General features: G+C 41.2%; 1 protein-coding gene across 1 annotated transcript in view; it reads left to right on the top strand.

The window, feature by feature from the left end:
• The first annotated feature begins 8,771 nt into the window (after nt 1–8,771).
• LOC143124471 (phosphofurin acidic cluster sorting protein 2) overlaps nt 8,772–20,161 on the top strand; it is a 68,136-nt gene continuing 56,746 nt past the window's right edge. The window contains exon 1 of the mRNA XM_076286034.1: nt 8,772–9,064. Within this exon, the coding sequence (XP_076142149.1) occupies nt 8,850–9,064 (215 nt within the window). The 5' untranslated portion in view covers nt 8,772–8,849. The remainder of the gene's footprint in view (nt 9,065–20,161) is intronic.

The following is a 20,161-nucleotide window of genomic DNA, read 5'->3' as shown; positions in this document are numbered from 1 at the left end:
TCGATTTCGCAGATACCATGGAGACACTTGCTCCATAGATGACAACTTCCTTTGTTTATTTCTCCAGAAATAGAAAAAAATACATTGTGAAATACTGTATATTTCAACTAATGGAATTAATTTAAAAATGATACAAAGGCTATGGTGATATTTGAATGGGTTATGAAACATTTTCATTTATCTGACAATATTGAAGGTCCTAAGACAGATGCAGGAAAGCTTGAGGTGTCAAACACTTGCTAGGAAACTATCCACAACACCCACCTGCAGATTTTTCAAATGTCCATTGGGTCAGTACATGATGATCCCCACATACATAGGTTATCCAAAAGGCCATGCAGAGGATATAGTGCACATGTTTTTTTTTTTCGTGCAGACAGCAAACAATTTATTTCACAGGGGAAGTAATTTTGAGAATCTACCACTTCCCACAGTAGAAAACGGTTAGCAGAATTTAGCTGAAACACCTCCGAGATCCCCCCCCCTCCATCCCGAGGTCGGCAGGTTTTCCGCATCGTCAGTCCCGGTTCAACTCCCTCCAAACAAGGCACTCTGTCAATCACTTGATTGGCGGGTGACACTCGTGACCTTAGTTTTCAATTAACTCTGCTGTTCCAGACCATCAGTCCCAGCCAGTGTGTTTACTTCCTGCAACCTGACAAGCCCGAGGTCTTGCCTGCTCATGCCTCATGAACTCAAATCCAAAGTAACCTTGACAGTGAGAATGGTTGCCATCATATTTGTGTGTGTGTGTGTGTGTTGTATACTCACAGTCATCGATGACCCACAAGAGTAAGCATAAGTCAGGGCTTAACTATAGACCCTTTTAACAATAAAAACAAAAACAATGCTTGAACATTCTATTTGGGCCCCAATCTACTTCCTCTGCATTAAGATAACATATGGAATGTTAAAAAGGAAGTCTTGTGGGGCCAACTATGATGCCTATAATGGAACTCTCTTGGAAAGGTCTATATGTTTTCCCCAGCCGAGTTCTATACCAATAGTCATTTAAAAGGTGAGCGTGAATTACAAGGAAGTGGAAAGGGGGAGAATTGTTAAAATGAATCTAGTAGGAAAGGAAATTGTGACACAAGGTTAAAGAGCGAAACCGCTATCACAACTGCCATATCTCGACTCTTTTATGAAGTGTTCAGCTTTAATTAGGCATTTCACAGGAGGGAGATAAGTCTTATCGCAAGCCTGTGGATGTGTTCAGGATTGATTCTGTAGATCTGACTATCTGCCTAGAGGGATGGAGACAAGTTTGAAATGGTGTACCCAGACAGTCTGTTCATTGCAACTACACATTCAACAAAGTCTGAATCGGAACAACAAGAAAGAATGTAAGTGTGAGTAAGAGGCCAGTATGCTGGAATGTGCTATGTTATGCAAATTAAGCACATAATTGTTCATGCAGGCTCGTAATTTTTATTAATCACCTGTGAGTGATTGAAAACAGAAACATCATTCAGGAGAAAGAAAGAGACAGAAGCTTGTGATGCTGTAATGAACCACAGCACTAATACACAAGTCAGTTTACTTTCACTTCGCTGAGAATACATTTGGAGCAGAAGGCGAATCTGTGACAGCAGAAATGATCTCTTTGCCTTGGAGAAGGGAATAAGAAAGCATAGTGGCAGGGAATGAGGGGTTTGTATGTCCCCATGTTACCTTTACGGAGAAAACACTGTATTGAGAAAGGAGAAGACATGCTCTCTCTCCAACAGAGAGACGGAGAGGAAGTGTGAGAGAGGAGGAAAAAAAAAGATTATTCTGATGCCAGCCATCGTGGGATGGCATGGCCTGATTTAAGAAATGCACACAGAAATGTGTGTTTACTTTGCTTTATTAAAAGAGCTCAATACAAATGGATATGCATGGTAACTCATTGTACATTATTACACATTACTGTGGGTATAAGAATATGGGCTCCTGCATTTCGCAAGGCTCTTAGGTGCAGAGAGAATGTCTCAAAAGTTAAGCACGGGAGAAAGAGGCAGATGTTCCCACCACCTCAAGAGATAATCAGTCAAAAAATGCTATGACTTTTGTTTTTGTTTCCTGCAGATATATAACAAAACTCTCCCCCTTACCCCCAGAGCATTTTAAGAATTTAAAACTTAGCAGTGATTTCACTGAAGCTGCCATATGTCTACATGATTCTTTCATTGCATTTTGTGTGCATTTGTTTTCCCTTTCCTCCTGTGTGTGTGTGTGTGTGTGTGTCTGTGTTTCTGTTTCTGTGAGTGTGACGAATTTTTAAAAAGCCTAAGGGGCCAGTCTTATGAAGAGCCCATTACCCATTCTCCCATCAGTCCAACCCCTTATGTTTTCAGATTTGAAAAGGTGCAGAGATGGTATCGTAAGACATTTGGAAAGTCAGGAAGCTTTTTAATGCACATTCCTCTAATCTCCTCAGGGTGTGATCTGAAAGATTTTACTGCTTTATCCCTCACTGCCCTTCAGGCCACTGCCTCGATGTTGACTTTGTTCAGCTGGGCGAGGGGGAAATTCTTATTTACTTCTCTATCAAGCACAGACAATATGGAAATGCAAAGAGAAGAGGTGACAAAGAAAAAAAAAACAATTCATTATCCTCAAGAAAAACAATGCAACAAAGACAATCAGATTCTGCTTTCATATATTATGCACTGATAGATTAAGAATGTAATTGAATCAGCCTGTAACACAACTGAACAATTGCAATTTAAAAGCTATAACAACAGAAGCACTTGGCATTATTGTTATGTACATTTCAGCTTAATCATGCACAACACATTCCAGCTGATTTGCCATATGCTGTTTTAATTGGACAAAGGAAAATGCAAGCATGAGAAAACTGCAACTGCGAATGTCCAGCATGAACTTGCATACTCAGGCACACTTTGGCTTTCCATTTTTATGAATCTACAATGCAATTCTGCCTTTCAAAAACCCAGTTTCTGCCTCTCAACCATCTCGGCATGCATGAGTGGCTTCCATAACCTTCTTGGGACACTAACCTTCCTGGCACAGAAGATGTTGTTGGACAATGCAACTGCCATTCAGGCTACAATGATCTGAAGAGCTGCAGAAATTTCAAAGAGTGCTCAGCCAAAGAGACGTCATACCCATCCTGGCCCCACAGGGCATCAGAGAGTGACAGGTGTACCCCACCACACACACTAGCAGCAGAGGAATCCAAACCCTCCACTTCAGTACAGGTGCTCTAACTGCGAGCGCACCGGCTCCGCCATGGGTTTATTCTGGCATCACTGCAGGCTTATTTCCACTAAGTTCACCTGCATAGCCTCGTTTCCCCACTCCTCAATCCTGCTCTCGACCCTCAATTTGGCACACATTCAGACCAATCATCTCAGCCAACACCAAATGGCTGTGAAACTCAAAGCACAAGTGTGCCACCTGCTGTTTAGGGCACATAAATGCCTGAAGTCAAGGCAGGGAGAGTCTGACACCTGGTGGAAGGAGGACATCAACAGTCAAATATCAGTATGTAGACCAGTATGGATAGATAAATTGACACATAAATCCTTGATATATATATATATACTGTATACAGTACACTGGCTTTGAAGTGGTAAGATAAAATGTTTCACGTAAAAAAAATAGAAAATGTGTAATTCAAAATTGTGGCAATAATGAATAAAATTTAATTGGCAGTAGTATGCAAAAATGGGTGTCTTTTGGTATCAACTATCAGGCAAACAAAAAGGAAAACTGATGAAAACAAATATGAAAACATCTTACTTTATCCTATATGACATGGGAGTTGCCATAGGCTCACAATGACAGGTAATGTGCAATGATATTGCAATGTTTCAGAGATTCAGAGAGATTTCTTTGTCATGATGTGTCCTTTTGAACAACATCAAGCTAGTTATTATAAAAAGTTACACAATGGTCACATCATGGCATTTGGTCATTGCTGTTAATTTTTCATAAGCATATGGCAGGATATGACATACATATTTATGGCGTGGTTATGTTTCATGATTAGGTGTTGAGGACCCAGAGTTGGTGAGGCCCCAGAAGTGTTAGGTTACTCAGAACTAAAATGAATAGCATCCTAAATCAGAGTAGGCCTATTTGTACTTACCACTAGATGGCAATAAAGGCCACATTATTGTTTACAGGCACAACATGGGGTGGACTTGTTAAAAAAGTATTATAGTCACAACATGTAAATAAGACAAAGTTGGAGTTCTTTTGTCACTTTTGGGAGATAGGTTAGTTGGTTCTGCCCACCTCAATTAGCTTTACTAAGCTAGGCTAACGGTGCGTCAGACAGAGTTAGTTCACGCACAGAGACGAGAAGTATGTATAATGTTATCTAACTCTGAGGAAGACAGTGAATAAGCTAATTTCCCAAAATGTTGGCGTGCATGGTCCAAGTCTTGGTCCATGTCTCATGCTGTACATAATGCTACTATGTACTTTGCCTACAATACTAAGCCTTTGAGAATCACCCACTCACCCTAACAGGTGTGCACTGGGCAGACATTGACCAATGTTTTGGCTATGATGTGACCTATGATGTGATGACCTAATACTAATAAAGGTAAAATATTGTTTTAAACTTAAATGGTCAGTTTTTTTCTTATTCAAATAGACAAGTTCAATATGGATTCATTTCAATCCATTTCAATCAGCATCAATCATTTTAAGCAGTTACTGGACCCTCTTGTTTACAGGCACAACATGAGGTGGACTGTTGTTAAAAAGCGTTATACTAGTCACAACATAAATAGGACAATAAATAAGACAGTAAATAGGACCCTAAGACATACTTAGACTCACAGCATGGTATGGTAACAGTGGTAACAAGACCACCCATGACCGCAAAGCTCTGCCAAAGGTGTTCACATACACACACTTTTAAATTACTACTATTTCATTTATTATTTAAAGTTTAGCTGGCTCTCTTGAGCATAAGAAATGTCATTACTGATAAACTCTTTTTATGAGTACATGACAATAAACTTCAACTTGAACTCTCTGCGGGTGCGCTCACAATTCCCAAACTTGTGGATGCAGATGGGTAGGATGATGTAGGGTACATACATTAAACGCAATATTATCTGAGTTGGACAAGAGATTTAGGCTTTTTTTTAAACAAAGTCTTATGTTCAGAACAAATGAAGGCCAGAAGTATGCATGACATGTGCCCCATGTATGATCATAATCATCAAGCCCAACTATAGTCACTTGATGTTGCACATTGTACCCTTGGACAAGGCACTTCATCTGTGTTGCCTCAGTCTACTCCCCAAGCGCCCACTGTGGTCTTCTGATGAGCGTCTGTTGTATCAACCAGCCATGAACGCTAAGCCAAATTCAAGACTCTTTTCCTCAGGTTCCACATTGGTGGAATGAATGGTTTTGGGTCTTTCAAGAGGTGTCTAAAGACATATCTGTTCAGTTTACACTTAATTAATTAAGAGGTTCTTATAAGTTATGATTTGTATGGTATTTTTTAATGTTTTTTTACATTGCATATTGATACATATTGATACATTTGGGGCAGCCCCTACTGGTTAGCGCTTCAGACTTGTAACCGGAGGGTTGCCGGTTCGAACCCCGACCAGTAGGAACGGCTGAAGTGCCCTTGAGCAAGGCACCTAACCCCTCACTGCTCCCCGAGCGGCGCTGTAGCAGGCAGCTCACTGCATCGGGATTAGTGTGTGCTTCACCTCACTGTGTGTTTACTGTGTGCTGAGTGTGTTTCACTGATTGGGATAAATGCAGAGACCAAATTTCTCTCATGGGATCAAAAGAGTATATATACTTATACTTATACATTGATGTTGCATTGACATTATTGTTTTTTTCCTTTATGTAGTCTAACCAACTTTTTAAAACTATTTACAGTTAATTTTTAACTATTGTATCGTTTTATATTGCAAGTCGCTTTGGACAAAAGTATTTGCTAAATGCCATAACCATTACCATAACCAGCTGTAGGCCTAAATGGGCAACGGTTTCGGCTAAGGCTTGTCCTGCGAAGGACGGCTGTCCCATCCAGGGCGAGTACTCTCTATGACTTTCATGGGTTCGGCACTGCAGAAACATAAGCACCAGCCCCATAAGCCTCCGGGACAAGGAAAGGACTAACACATACAGTACATATGCAGTGTTCCTTTATTACAATCTTTTGCACCCTTACAGGTTGTAACACAGGATAGACCTAAACTGTAACTTAGCGGAGTTATGAGCCACATCACACAATATGCTTTAAAATGTTTATTGAACTAGAAGAACAATACAGAACAGTCTTTCTTTCTGTTACTGACCACAACTGGAATCCTCTTTCTGTTTAACATGGGTGTAAACATGTGTGTGTGTGTGTGTGTGTGTCATTAGTTTCCAGAAACTAAGTTTACCAGAATTTAGTTTCCTAAATTCCCATGATCCTTTGCATCAACAGTGTTTTTAATAGTTTTATATGTTTTTGCTATTGCTAATTGCACTAAAAATACCAATTTATTTTTTTATTTAATTTGGGAAATATATCAAGTTGTGCTTTTTATGTATCCTTTATACCACCATACTAAACAAAATATATAAGTTAATATAACTAGTTTAGAGTATAAGTCATTATGAGGAATTTACTCCTTTGATCCTTCAACTGAATTCAACTCAATTATTGTTGCAATGGTGTGCATTTAACTAACTAAAACACTGATTCAATGTCGTAAACTTTGGCATGTGTAGGTGGGTAGACAGCAAAATGCTGCAAAATGCTGGTGGATGCCCGTACCTGTAAATGGAATATGGTCAAGGTAACCATTGTGGAGAAGTTGACTTAAAAAGACTTAAGAGACCTAATTGCACGATTGTGCTGTGCTCCCTAGGTAAAATTGATTTCTCAATCAATAAAAATGTATTAGCACACCTGTAACACATAGTCATCCAATATAGGTTTTATTGCCTAACTGTGTTGTACTGTATATCTATGCATTCCCTGCTGACGGCAGATCAGTCTACTGCTATTGTCCATTGTTCAGTTGTGAGATACAGTATGCTGATGCTGGCAAAATTAGTTTTAGTGAACTTCAATTAGGGTTATGGAGTTATTGGTACTCAAATCAAATATTAGTTTTAGCTTCAATTGAGTAAATAAATATAATCAAAGAAATCAATTTCCTCAAATATTTTGAGTTGGCTTGACTGTTTGGGTTTACAGTGGTAGGCTAGGTATAGGCTAAAACACAATGTCACTTATCTGAATTCATTGGATCACAACGGCAACTTCCCTCAGTTAAATGCACTATTATGCCTACATTCAGAAAAAGTCAAGTCAAGTCAACTTTATTTATATAGCGCATTTCATACACAGAGGTCATTTAAAGTGCTTTATATAAACAAAAGCAAACAGGAATAGTTGATAAAAGCATAGAAGGGCAATAGTCAAAGAATAGTTTAAAAAGTAAAGAATAATAATACATAATAATAATAATAAGAAAACATAAAAGACACAAGGTGATAGTAGGCCTACATAAAACTAAAAGCATAAAAGGGCAATAATTTAAAAGTGTTTAAAAAGTAATAATTTAAAAAACAACATAGAAACTATTAACATTTTAGCTGAAAGACTTTCCCAGATTTAGACATGTAAAAAATAAGTGATCATGCAGAAAGCATCTGAGAAAAGTTTGGTCTTAAGTCTAGATTTGAAACTGGTTACAGTTGGAGCAACTTTGATCTCATCTGAAAGTTGGTTAGTTCTAACAGTAGGTTTTACAAAACAAGTATTTCTCCTGAGGCCTGAGAGGTACTGAAGGTGTATACTGCAGGTAAGTTGGTCCCATTCCATTTAGTGATTTAAACAAGCAGAAGCGCTTTAAAGTCAATTCTGTGACTTACTGGAAGCCAATGCAGGGACTTAAGTATTGAATGTGTCTCGTTTTTGTGAGAACCCTAGCCGCTGCATTTTGTATCATCTGAAGCTGTTGATAGTCTTTTTAGGAAGGCCTGTGAAAAGCCCATTGCATAGACAACCCTACTGGAGATGAATGCATGAATACGTTTTTCTAGATCATGTTTAGGCATTAGCCCTCTAAGTTTGGCAATGTTTTGAGGTGGTAAAAAGCTGATTCAGTTATTGCTTTCATGTGGCTGTTTAAATTTAGATCACTGTCAGTTATGACACCAATATTTCTAACAGTATCCTTTGCTCTACTATGTCTTTCCTCTTTTTTACCAAATATACTTCAGTTTTTTCTTTTTTCAACTGAAGAACATTTTGAGACACCCAGTTCTTGTCAATACTGACAAAGAGATTCAAGGGGACCACATAGCCATTAGGCGAAAGAGCTAGAGGCGAAATAGCTTAAGTTAAAATTATTTTACTTGTCAACAACATTCAATAGGCCTATACAATATTCAAAGTTGGGTTACATTCAGCATAATCCTACCTACAAATAGGCTACATAAGTAGAGGTAGATAATCAAATTGGAGGTACCACTGAGGCCTTGTTGCTCGCTTCTCTACCTTAGTATGTATGATCAATTGTTATAGTCTGCACTGGTGTATATTTATACCAAGCAAGTTCGAAGTCAGAGAGAGAGAGATGGCGGACGTAGCGTTAATACTTTCAGAAGATCCAGAAGATCTGGTCGAGCTCCCCCTATTGCTCAATGTTGGAAACAGACTATTTTGAAGTTTAATTGCAGAGCTCCGCCTATGAGTGTCGCGATTGTAAAATTCTTTAAGCTGAATGTGTATGCTGGCTTCATAAAATGTTCAGCAAGAAAGCGAGTAGAAGAGAGGGGAGGGGAGTGAGCAGATAGAGTAAAGCCAGCCACAGTGCCAGACAGTCGGCTTGAGCTGCGACCCAGTGGAGGTGATGATGGCGGCAGCTCTCGAGAGAGGAGGGCTTCGGGCCGCCTTCCTGAACCCAGGCAGCGGTGGTGGTGGCGGGCCAGCACCGACAGCCGTCCCGGCTGGAGCGGGTGCCGGGGCGCTCGTCCTAGGTTCGGCTGGTTCCGCCCCGATGCCTGTTCCCATGAACCTTTTTGCAACCTGGGAAATAGACCGTTCTTCGCCAAGCTGTGTTCCGAGGTAGAATGCACAGAACAATGATATTTTGCTGAATTATACTTGCTTCTCCTTTCTCTCTTGAATTTTGATAAGGGAATTTGACATGAAGCTGAATAACTTCTGCAGATGTGTGGGTTTGTAACGAAGGGATGGTCGAATTTCTGTGTCACATCAATAATTGGTTTGACATTAAATTTGTTGGGTTGGAGATCTCAAACCATGTTGAGGTGAATTAAGTTGAAGTCAATAATACTCTCCAACGTTAACAGCGCATGTTCGGTTTTCTGTGTTGTGAGTGAGGGAAGTCCCTTTAACAATGTAGGAATGACGTTGTAGACTAGTCTACTATATGAAATCAATGCTTTCAAGTGAGAAGTTTGGAACAGCGTGGCAGAGGAGGTGTGACGACTGTTTATAGTTTTGCTAACAAAAAGCTTGTGTAGTCTATTTAGAAGGAGATCTGGTCAGTCGCGTGTTTGAGTGCATATCAAATGATAGCAGAAAATGGAATCGTAAGCTACGTTGATGTTCTGTTCAGCTCTTAGTATACCCGTCAAAGCACTTTTGCATAACGATCCAGTATTGTGTACAGTAAGGCTACTGTCTTTTCTAAATGATGAATGCGTTCTTGATTATGATATCGGAGGCTTGAAAGATAGCAGTTTGTTTAATGTACCAGGAGTGATGCGTGTGAAACATATTAAGTGTGGTTTTAATATATTACTCTACCATGTCAAATAAATCTATTTGGCATGCTTAACGTAGGCTATGCTAGTGCAAACAATGTTGGAAAGCTCTATAGGACAGTGCACATTCTTCAGATGATGTTTTGTGATTTAGAGAGCCCTTCATGTATTTTGAGCTTCAGGCCCTGACACATTTTCATATGGTTCTCATCTACACAACAGAGAGAGTAGATTTGCCACATTCCCCTTTCATGCCGTTTGCCAAAAACAGCAGTGTTATGTTTCTCAATTTCGGACTTGTGCTTGGATGTTTTGGCAGGGCTGTGTCAAAAGGAATAGAATGTCTCACACTGATATTGCTGAGCTGCTTGTGTGGGTCAGGAACTCTCTTGACATGGGTTGGCAGCAGGTATGTCAACATTTGATTGGTATCCAGTGTCACACAAATTCGGCATGGGTGATGCAAAAATTCCCCCACCAGTTGTATGCGTGTGTGTGAGAGAGAGTGAGGAGTGCATACAAGTGTGTGTGTGTGTGTGTGTGTGTGTGTGTGTGTGTGTGTGCGTGTATGTATGTGCGCGTGCCAGCGCACACGCGCGTGTGGGTGTGTGTTTCCAGAGGTGCCCATGGCCCTGCTGGGATGGGCTGACTGACTCCCTGCCTGGGTAATCACATTCAGAGATCCAGTGTTGTGGGCACCTGACCGGTATCCTCACCGGAGCGGCAGGCACATTAATCAGCTTTGACCTAGATGTGTCCCACTGCCAGTGGTAGAGGAGGTGGAAGGAGAATGTGCGTTTGTGTGCCTGTGTGTGTGTATGTGTGTGTGTATCGTTACCTGGATGTGGCAGGAATCTGGATTGAATACACCTTAATCCAGCATGAGATGTAGGGCAAAACAGCAAAGTTACTCCGTACCAGTAATTTAACTCATGCTTTTTTGTGTACCGTGGTTGGTTTGCTGTCCCCTCAACTACATCTCAGGTTGTTGCACGTACAAAGAAATCACAAGAAACCGCTCAGCTGCACTCTCTCCATCCCTTGGTCTTGGGGAATCACCTAAGTCAAGAATAAATGATTCATGCGGCTTGTTTTTATGAGATTTTAATTGCTGTGTTTACAGCCCAACAGTCCATTATTCCTCTCGGCTAGAGAGAGTGTGCTTGTTGTTGTTTTATCTGAGCCAACGGGGGGGAGGGGGGGGTCAGGGGATGGGTGCTCTTTATTATGATCTGCTTAAGGAGCTGGCGCTCTGCGGTTGGTGGCCTGTGGCGCACAGAGGGACCCCCTGCAGATAGCTGCATCCATTAAGCCAGTGGGCCATGTATGTATTGCTCGGAAGAAGGGACACAACAGGCCCCCCCCCCCCCCAATGGTCCCTCTTTGTGTTTTACACTGTTCAGCTTTCAAGTGTATTTAAGGTGAGGAGATGTGCCATATCATAAATTGAATCTGAATTAGCATGTTGACAGAATGAGGACAGCAAGCCCACATCTGGTGCTGCATAAATAGCTGTTTGAGTATGAGAGTTGGCAGCGACATGTGTCTGTATTTTTGTTGAAATATTTACCATTTGGGGAGTTTTGAATGCTCTGATCATGAAATTGAGGTAATTCTTCTCTTAAATCTTTCTTGTGTGGACAGATGCTTAAATTCATCACCCTATCATGGTCTTATTTCAGTTCATAATAATTCATTTATTTATTTATTCGTTATGATTTATCAACGATGTCCAGTGTCTGAGGCTGAGTAATGTATGGTTAATGAAGTCACACACAGTACACATAGACAGACCCTGTACAGTAGTTGGGGTCAAGGCTATGGGTTTTGTTGAAATGGCATTTCCAATGTCACCTTCCAGGGAGTGTATTTCATGTCTTTCTTGAGGGCTGAATTCCCTTTTGACTCGCGGCAGAGCGAGCCTAACCCCCTCTCCATCCTCTTCAAATCCATGTCCCTCCAAATACCCTTGAGCAGAAGGAGAAGAGCACAACACTATAAAACACCCCCTTTTATGGCCTCCGCGAAAAAGTGACAGCGGCCATTCCAGTGTTTCTCTGCGTTTTCACTTATGTGCTTCCCCTGAAGAGGAGGAGGAGGAGGAGGAGTAGAAGGGAGGGATGTAGCAGTGTTGAGGTTTTAGAGGGAGCCTGAGAGAACATCATCACACATTCCTCTTTGACTCCGCTCCACTGCTAGATGGTTAAAGAGCATAGTATTTGTCACTGTGATTGTAGATTCTTTTCAGTGGTCTGACATACAAAGGAACAGGTTGCAGGACTGTCTGAGTGGCTGCCATCATATGATTTGGACCGGGGTAGAGAATGGGTTGAGTAGAATCACTGTTGTAATTATCATATCATGATGTGTTTATAAGCTTGCTTGGCAAGTGGCATTTTGAGTGCCTGGCAATTTTAGACTAAAGTGGATATTACATGTCAATAAAGTACAAAGCAGTATTGAATATAGAGTGCACAATGCTCTTCAATGATGGTCTACTTGCATCTGCTGTGTAATCTTCAGAAATTGATGGTTGTCTCTGACAGTGTTACAGTGATCAAGGGAAGTAACATGCAAGCTGTTCTAGCTCTGCAAGCCCTGCATTTGGTGTTCCTCTGTGTGCTTCTGTCCTGTTTTCTGCTCAGTGTTGGGCGGAGGGGGTTTTTCCCAAAATCAGAACCACATTTTCTCCCCCAATGGTTTTGAAGGGAGCTGCAGATCTGGGGGATTTTTTTCTTCTGCAGGACCAGGCTCTACAGTCATACGAGATGAATGTTCACGAAAATGCATGGAGGAAGAGTCATCATCCTGGCCCAGCGCCAGCGGGGGGAAATCGAGCCTGGCCTAGCCCAACCTAGGCGTCCACACCAAGGATTAGCTTGGTCTGCTGCCCTGGCATATTTTCAGGGGCTGGGCTTCTAGATGCAGCTGTTCCTGCATGGAGCACATGTGGATGGATGTTTCCAGCCCCTGGGTTTGTAAATGATATCTCCTCTGTGAGTTACAGACTTGAGCCACGCCTCGAAAACTATGCATTGATGCCCCAGCAAAGATGACCAGTGACGTTCACCTGACACGCAACACATGGGTTTTGGTTACACAACAGTTAATGTTTGTCTGGCTCAGAGATACTCTCTGCATCCTCGGAGGGAGGCTCATGCCTCATTGTGTTCATTACCTTATAAGAGAAGAATGAGAAGTGATGAGGGAGCAAGCTGTTCCCAGCCCTGAAGAACAGACGGCCGGACCGACAGCCGTTGTTTACACTTCAGATACACATTGTGGTTTCTCACTCTTCGAGACAGTGCCTCAGAACACTGACCAGGCAAGGTGATTTGCAGAAGCTCTGGTGACAATTTTTCCACTCCACCAGCACAATATCATCATCTCATTTCACCATCTCTTGTCGAGCTCTGAATTCTTCATAGACAGTGCCATGTACCTCCAAGGCTAGTTAAAGTTTGTGTGACTTGTCAACAGCCTTGTGCTTTACAGATCCACAATGGAGCATTTGAGACGGCAGGCTGAATTGGTACCGTCTGTCTTTGACAGTGAGCTCCTGGCTGAGGTCACTGGCGTGTCTGGGGCAGTTTGCACACCTTTTGTTCCGGTGGCGGTGCCATCGCGTGCTTCACCGGTGCTCCTGCAGCGTTCAAGCACAAGCAGCCGTGTAGCGCGGAGCCCAAGATGGACTGGATTCACACTTGGCTGAATCCTCATTCAAAACTAAGCCTCTGTGGAGGCACCGTTTCAACACCTCTCTCAGCAGCACCCCTCCTCTCTTTCGCCAGCGTCTCCTTCACTTCATCCCTCTCTTTTTGAGTCTTTCTTTCGCGAACTGGTATTTATATAGTTGTTTTAGTATATACAGTGTAGTTGTTTACACAGGTAATGCCTGATATCAGGAAAAAACAGAGTCCAGGAAAAAAGCTTTATGTAAATTTAGAAAAAGTTGGACATCCTCAGTGACTTCTGGCTATACATAGTGTATTTGTTTAAGAATGAGGCTGCGAGTCTTTGATGAGGAATCCATTTGTGCAATCAAACTGAGTTACTTGCACCGTTGGCTGTCCTTGCTAGTTTTCCTGCCTCCGTAATTCGACGCAGATTATTGTGAAAGTCCCCTGCCGATGTACCAATTAGATGCCAAACACATGGTGAGCTTTTGCAGTTATGAAAGGCCCTTTTGATCACAGAGGATGGAATATTACCAATTATTCACAGGGCAGGCTTTTCATTTGCTTTTCCTTGGCCTTTTCATGAACCTTTTATTTTGGACAGGGACTTAATGTACATATACAAGGAGGCAGGCCTTTGCTCATTAATATTGTACAGATGTGAGGATCATTATGACAGCTTGCTTACTTGCTACATTGCAATTTCAGGCTCCTTTTATGAATGCTAGGATGGGGGTCCCCAGTGTGCTGTGTATTTATGTCACGGATGGATTTTTTTTTGTAGACAGATTTGATTGACTTGTTCCTCTTCCCTATGTATACTGTAATCTCTTCTCCTAACATTGGTAGATTTCCCGTTGTCCTCCCGCTGCCCTGTGTTGTAGATATATGAGGTCAGGATGGGGGAGTTCTAGTCCTGACACAGTATATTTGCCTTAGTGTGTGATCTTCTTTCTCTTCACTTTTGTATACTGGCTTCAACAGCTGAGTAGCGTTCTGAAAATGTTGCTGATTATTTGCTAGAAGACCAGGGAGACACATAAAGTGCTAGCTTTGTTTTTTTTTTTCTTGCCGATATTTCTCTGAAAAAGCCTACTCATTTTAAAATCAAGGAAAGCCCACTATAGTAAGCAGTGATACATCTTACTTAATACAGTTCTTTCTATCCTCTTCACACACTGAGATTGTTTCATGTGGTTTGCTGCACGCAGATATGAGAGCTCTGTTTTTATAGTTTTAGTCAATGCCATGCTATAATAGGGTTGAAGGTCGGCCTGTAGCACTGGCCCTCACTATACCTTGGCGTCCTGAAGTCAGGGGTGAGCACCTTTCGGCCCACAAGTTGAGTGGACTGAGAAGTGGCAGAATTACGGTCTGCAGCAATGTCTTGTATCAGCCTAAGTCAGATCAAAAGGTAAGGGAAAGCAGCCATCTAAACAAACAATGAACTGAGTGTGTTGTTGTACATGGAAATGAATTAATTTGTCTAAATTGCATGACTTAATAGATTTAACATGACAGAGCAGGATTAGCATTAAATATCCTCCTGAAGCTATATTTGCCTGTGCAGTTTTTTGCATTTTGTTTCCCTGATTGACTTGATAGTCACATACAATTAATGAATATTCATGCTTGAAATATAGGTTAAGCTGTGCATGTTCATAGCCTCAGTGTGCTTCTAGTTTATTAATATTGTCAAGATGTGTGTAAATAGGCCACATTTTATTCCCCAAAGATACAAAAGTCTAAGTCATAAATTGGAAAGCTTGGGTCAACAAAGACATGGCTGAGTGCCCTGCATACCGATTTTGAGATCCAGAGCAATCAGGGAACTGTGTCACAGCTTGCTTGCTTTCTGTGAGCCTCCATTTATTCTCTGTGTAATTTACATGTAAGTTGACCTGGCTAAGAAATGCCTTCTGGTGTTACTTTGGTAACAACCTATAAATAAGAATTTAGCTAAATTCCTCTCACCTCTCCGTGTGTGATTGTGCAGATACTTCATCAAGTCTTCGTAGTTCTATAGACACCATCTGGAACTAGTTCTTGAACAGTTTAATCCACTCAGAGAAACTTTCTAGGGTGAATGACTGGCTGTCACTTTTCTGGTTATATTGTGTCATTCAGTTTTGTTTTTATTTATTATTTAAGCTGTCATGACGTCCTCAGAGCTTATGAAGATTATATGACTGTTGTCTCACATGCAGATTATACACATGCTTCCCTTCTGGGCATGTCAAAGAAACAATTGAGGGATTGTGGTGTGTTTTGTCAATCTCTACAATACCAACTGCCTTGGCATGAGTAGAAGAAAGCATGAGACCAGCATGGCTGGCCAAATGAATAGAGTACGCACAGAAAGCAGAGAGAGAGAGAAGCTATACTAGTAGAGGCTATTTGTGGAGTCAGACAACGTGACTCATATTCAGTGACATGGTACACATTTGTGTCCAAGTCTTCCTCAGTGAAGCTCATACTCTAATTTCCCAATGGATCTCACAAATTACGCTGAGGGCTGTCGAGTGCTTTTTTTTGCCAGAGTTTGAAGATGAAATAAAGGTAGCACACTCTTCTAGTTAGTTGCTCAGGACGGTACAATTAAAACAGTGTAATTAAAAAATTTGTTTACAGCACAGTAGCTTGAAACAAATGAGGAAGAATGTTGTCATGTTAATTCAGATACCGGTAATCAAAGATAACTCAGAGATTGCAGGTTTTTAGAGTGGTATTTTAAATGTAAATTAAGCTTATATATATGGTACAGTGCAAAAGTCTTTTTTTTTACATGTTTTGTTTCAACAATAAGGACCATATTGTTTATTTCTCATTTTACTAATTAGAATATGACCAGAGCACAGGAAATATATACACAGTAGGCCATTTAAATACACATAAAATGTAGTTTTTGTTCTGATAGTCCAATTTCAGTCTCAAGCTACCATTAGATTTGTTGTTTAGCAGTGTTATAATGACCAATCACACAAGGGGAAAACTCTTCCCCACCCAGCCCACTGATGTGCACGGCTGGCCTGCCAGAAGCTGCTGGTACATACAGCTACGACGGGGGTCTCGAGATCAGCTGCTGACTTGACCGTGGCTCACCCTAAAACTGACGCTGCGGTGTGAAGAGCATTTTGGCATGGCACAAAGTGGAGGAGACACCTGAAAAGTACTGTACATCTCCGGTGACCCTCTTCATTGTATTTCTCAGGTGGCCGTGCATTTTCCACTTAAAGGGCAATGAACTCTTCCAGCTGTAGCTTTTCACTGAGGTCTTTGATCTGTCAAAGAGTCGTCAAGCCTTCCTACTTCTGATACAAATGTGACAGAGTCAGAACCAGTACAAGTGCCAACCGGTTTCAGCTTCCCCCTTGCGAGATTGGTCATTATAACACTACAAAAACAACCAATCGAATGGATGCAAAAGACTAGAACCTGAACTAGAAATTCCATTTTTGTTTTGTTTTTTTATATTACCTCTATCTTCTGACAATGGTGGTCATCATAACATTACTCATCATAACTTTTGCACAGTGCTGTACAGTATACGTAACAAAGCAAAAGCAAAAAGACAGTAAATAGAGCGGGGTTCTTTTTTATGAAATAGTAACCAAATACACCATACTGTCTTTGTGGTAGTCCTATGCCTTATGTGCAGGATTCAGTGGAGTACATTTATTCAGCCTAGCCCCCTCAGTGAGCGTGCTCTGTTGCGCTGTTTGTTGTGAACTCGAACAGGGTTGTGTGCTGTTGTGAGCCTGCAGAGCTTGAACACGTGCCTCAGCAGTGTTTACTCACCTCGCTTTCTGCCTCTATGAACGAATGAGTGATTGAATGAATGAATGAGTAAGTAGATGAATGAACAAATGGATGGACAGACAAAAAGATGAGGAGCTGTAAACCACCCCCTCTGCAGCGGGAATCTGAACTCAGTGTGTCTGAGTCACTCGGCACAGCACAGAGAAACACGAAGGTGGCCGTTAGAGTGAGTCAGTCACTACGGCTGCAGCATTAGCTGACCCACATGCTCTGCTCTGGGGAAACCTGCCGACTACGCCAAACTAATTAACTTCCAGGACATTGGCTCAAAGAGATTTCTTTGAACTCAGTGTTTGTGAGGTTTGTTTTGTCTGCTGCTACAGCTCTAATCCGTCTGTACACAGGTGGATAATATTTGGATAAGATATCTGGGACTGAATCCGTTGTCTGTTGAATAACCCCTCTGAGCATCATACTCATGGAGTGGGATTTTTTTTCCCCTACAGTCTTGTTAGCAATTTTTGTAATCATGCTCCAAAATGTAAATCTATTTTTTTATCTATAGCTATAGTTTTGTTCTTGGAAGTCTGTATCTCATTTTATAAATATAGCTAACCTCTGGTCTAATGAGGACATTTAGATAAAGCAGAAACCAACAACAGACACCAATTATGAATCCCTAACTGGAATATTTGATTATAGCAAAATAAATAAATGCATGTGGGAAAAAGTGGAGAAGAGTCTCTTTATTTAATGTGGTTGATCTGGAGATGCCCCGTTTGGTTATTGTGCATCTCCGTGAGGATGCTGTGCTAATCTGATTTCATAACTCCTAAAGAAGATGAGCCAGTAATCTGATGCTGTGCAGGGAGCCCATCTCTTTTAATCCCCTTTGGCTGGATGCATCAAAACGGCATGGGTGCTCACCTGAGTGCTCTAGGAACATAAGTGGCACTACTGTATAGCCATACTGTATGCATCAACAAACACATGCTATAGTCAGCATACACATCTTGTAGTCAGCATACAGCTTTCAGGGAAATAGGGTGCTGCTGCAGTGTGTACACCAGAGGCTATGTGGGCATGAAGCAGGGAATAGAGAAGTACTTGCTGTTGTTTTTTACAATTAGCCCCTTAACGCTTCTCCCAAATTTAATCGGGGCTTTTCCTGTCATTAACTAATTTTATAGGTCTTATTAAAGTCTTTTTTATATGGTCCACATTTTTGGTAGTTAGCTTTTGTAAAACCAGTTTTAAGTATTCCTGAAACATAACCCAGACAAGCAGCCAAACTTAGGTATACTCACATAGTCAACTCATATTTTAGCATTTTTATTTTTATCCATGAAAGCAATTTTGGTGTCGTCAGAAAAGCTGACGCTCTGTCATCCTTTCAAAGGAGATTTTCAGAGGTTGTCCTCCCACTTTACCAGATGTTAGTTTTATGCAGATTTATTTATTTATTTTCCTCCTCTTTAAAAAAAAAAAAAACAGCCGTGACAGTATGCAGCTGAGTTTTACTGCATTCGGTCTGGCACACAGCTTAAAATAATATACCATAGATGGATGTTCTATAGAACTGATAAAGAAGATAATAAGCCCATCTGACAGTTGACCCAGCGGAGGCCTCTGTTAATTTCATTTAGTCCCTTATCTGACCTGACCCCAAGGAACAATTTACTGTTTGTTTATCCTCTCATCATTAGTGTTTTCATAGGCCAGAGGGAGGAGTATCATTGCGTGATGCTTGCATTAGCTAGCCTTCTTGGCTGGCAATTCTTTTCCCCTTTTTAATTACTGTCCCAGTTGTCTCTCAGTTTGAGGTCCTGCATATAATTGACACTTTCGTTGAGATGGATTTGTTCTTGCAAAATGGGAATGCAGTTATTTGCTATTTATATTTGTCCTCTTGAAAGTATTCCTGGAATTGTGCTTTGGATTGATCTCTATGTGTCTATGTGCTTCTTTGTGTCTACACACTACAATGTTCTTTGTTTTTGTTATCATCATGGTCTTTTCTGCACTGCGTTGAGTCCTCTCTTTCACTTTCCCTCTTCCCTTTCCCTGGCCAGGTGATTTCCAGTGTTTAGGCCCGCACCTAATCACCAGGGTTTTTCTGTTATGTTAAAATCTTATGTCATCACTTTCAATGCAGAGCTCATTTGGACACATATTGAATGTATTTTAGCTGCTCTACTGTCCTCTTACTGAAAGACAAATACCCCTGGCTTACACTACTGGTCAAAAGTGTAGAGTCATTCACATAGAATGCCAGCTGAGACCAGTTGCATTATTTTTTTTAATCAGGGCAGCAGTTTTCAGATTACATTATGTGCTTACATCATTGCAAAAGGGTTCTCGACTGTTGTAGAAAGAAATGGCTGATCTTTAAAGCAATATCTACATTGCCCATTATCAGCAACCATTTATCCAATGTTCCAAAGGCACATTCTGTTTACTAATCTGATATCATTTTAATAGGCTAACTGAGGACCCTTTAGTGCATGTATGGCTCATCAGAATGCTTTACTGTGCTGGCTTATAGCTTTCTCTGCACAGTTTTGTGTTCTAGTCAGATGGATCTCCTTGGGAGATGAGTGAGATTCCTGTACACCCCACACAAAAACAGCTGTGGTTACCCAGCGTGTACAGTTGGGTGGCGGGCTGAGGCGATGTTGTTGAACAAGGAGAGTTGTGCGAGTGAATGGAATCGATTCCAGCAGGAGAAAGAAAATATATTTTGTTTCCCCCTTCGGTGAGCCTCCGTGCTTGGGATCTCTTGGTAGATGGGGGGGGGGGGGGTGAAAAGCTGTTCCAGACTTGCAAGAAGATCCTCCCTGGGAACAACTGTATGGCCTACATGCACCCCGTGCCAAAAATTTAAACACACGGAAATATAGACAGTGCAGGAAGACCTGTCAAAACAAGCAATATTTTGACCGAGTTATCTGTTGCTCTCAGTCTCCCTTTTTGTTTGTTTGTATCTATCTCTCCTC

This window comes from Alosa pseudoharengus, unplaced genomic scaffold, assembly GCF_046254945.1.
Source record: "Alosa pseudoharengus isolate Yale_2024_CS ecotype anadromous, Long Island Sound unplaced genomic scaffold, YU_APseudo_1.1 YU_APseudo_1.1_scf_15, whole genome shotgun sequence".
NCBI lineage: Eukaryota > Metazoa > Chordata > Actinopteri > Clupeiformes > Clupeidae > Alosa > Alosa pseudoharengus.
This window is presented reverse-complemented; position numbering and strand designations above follow the sequence as displayed.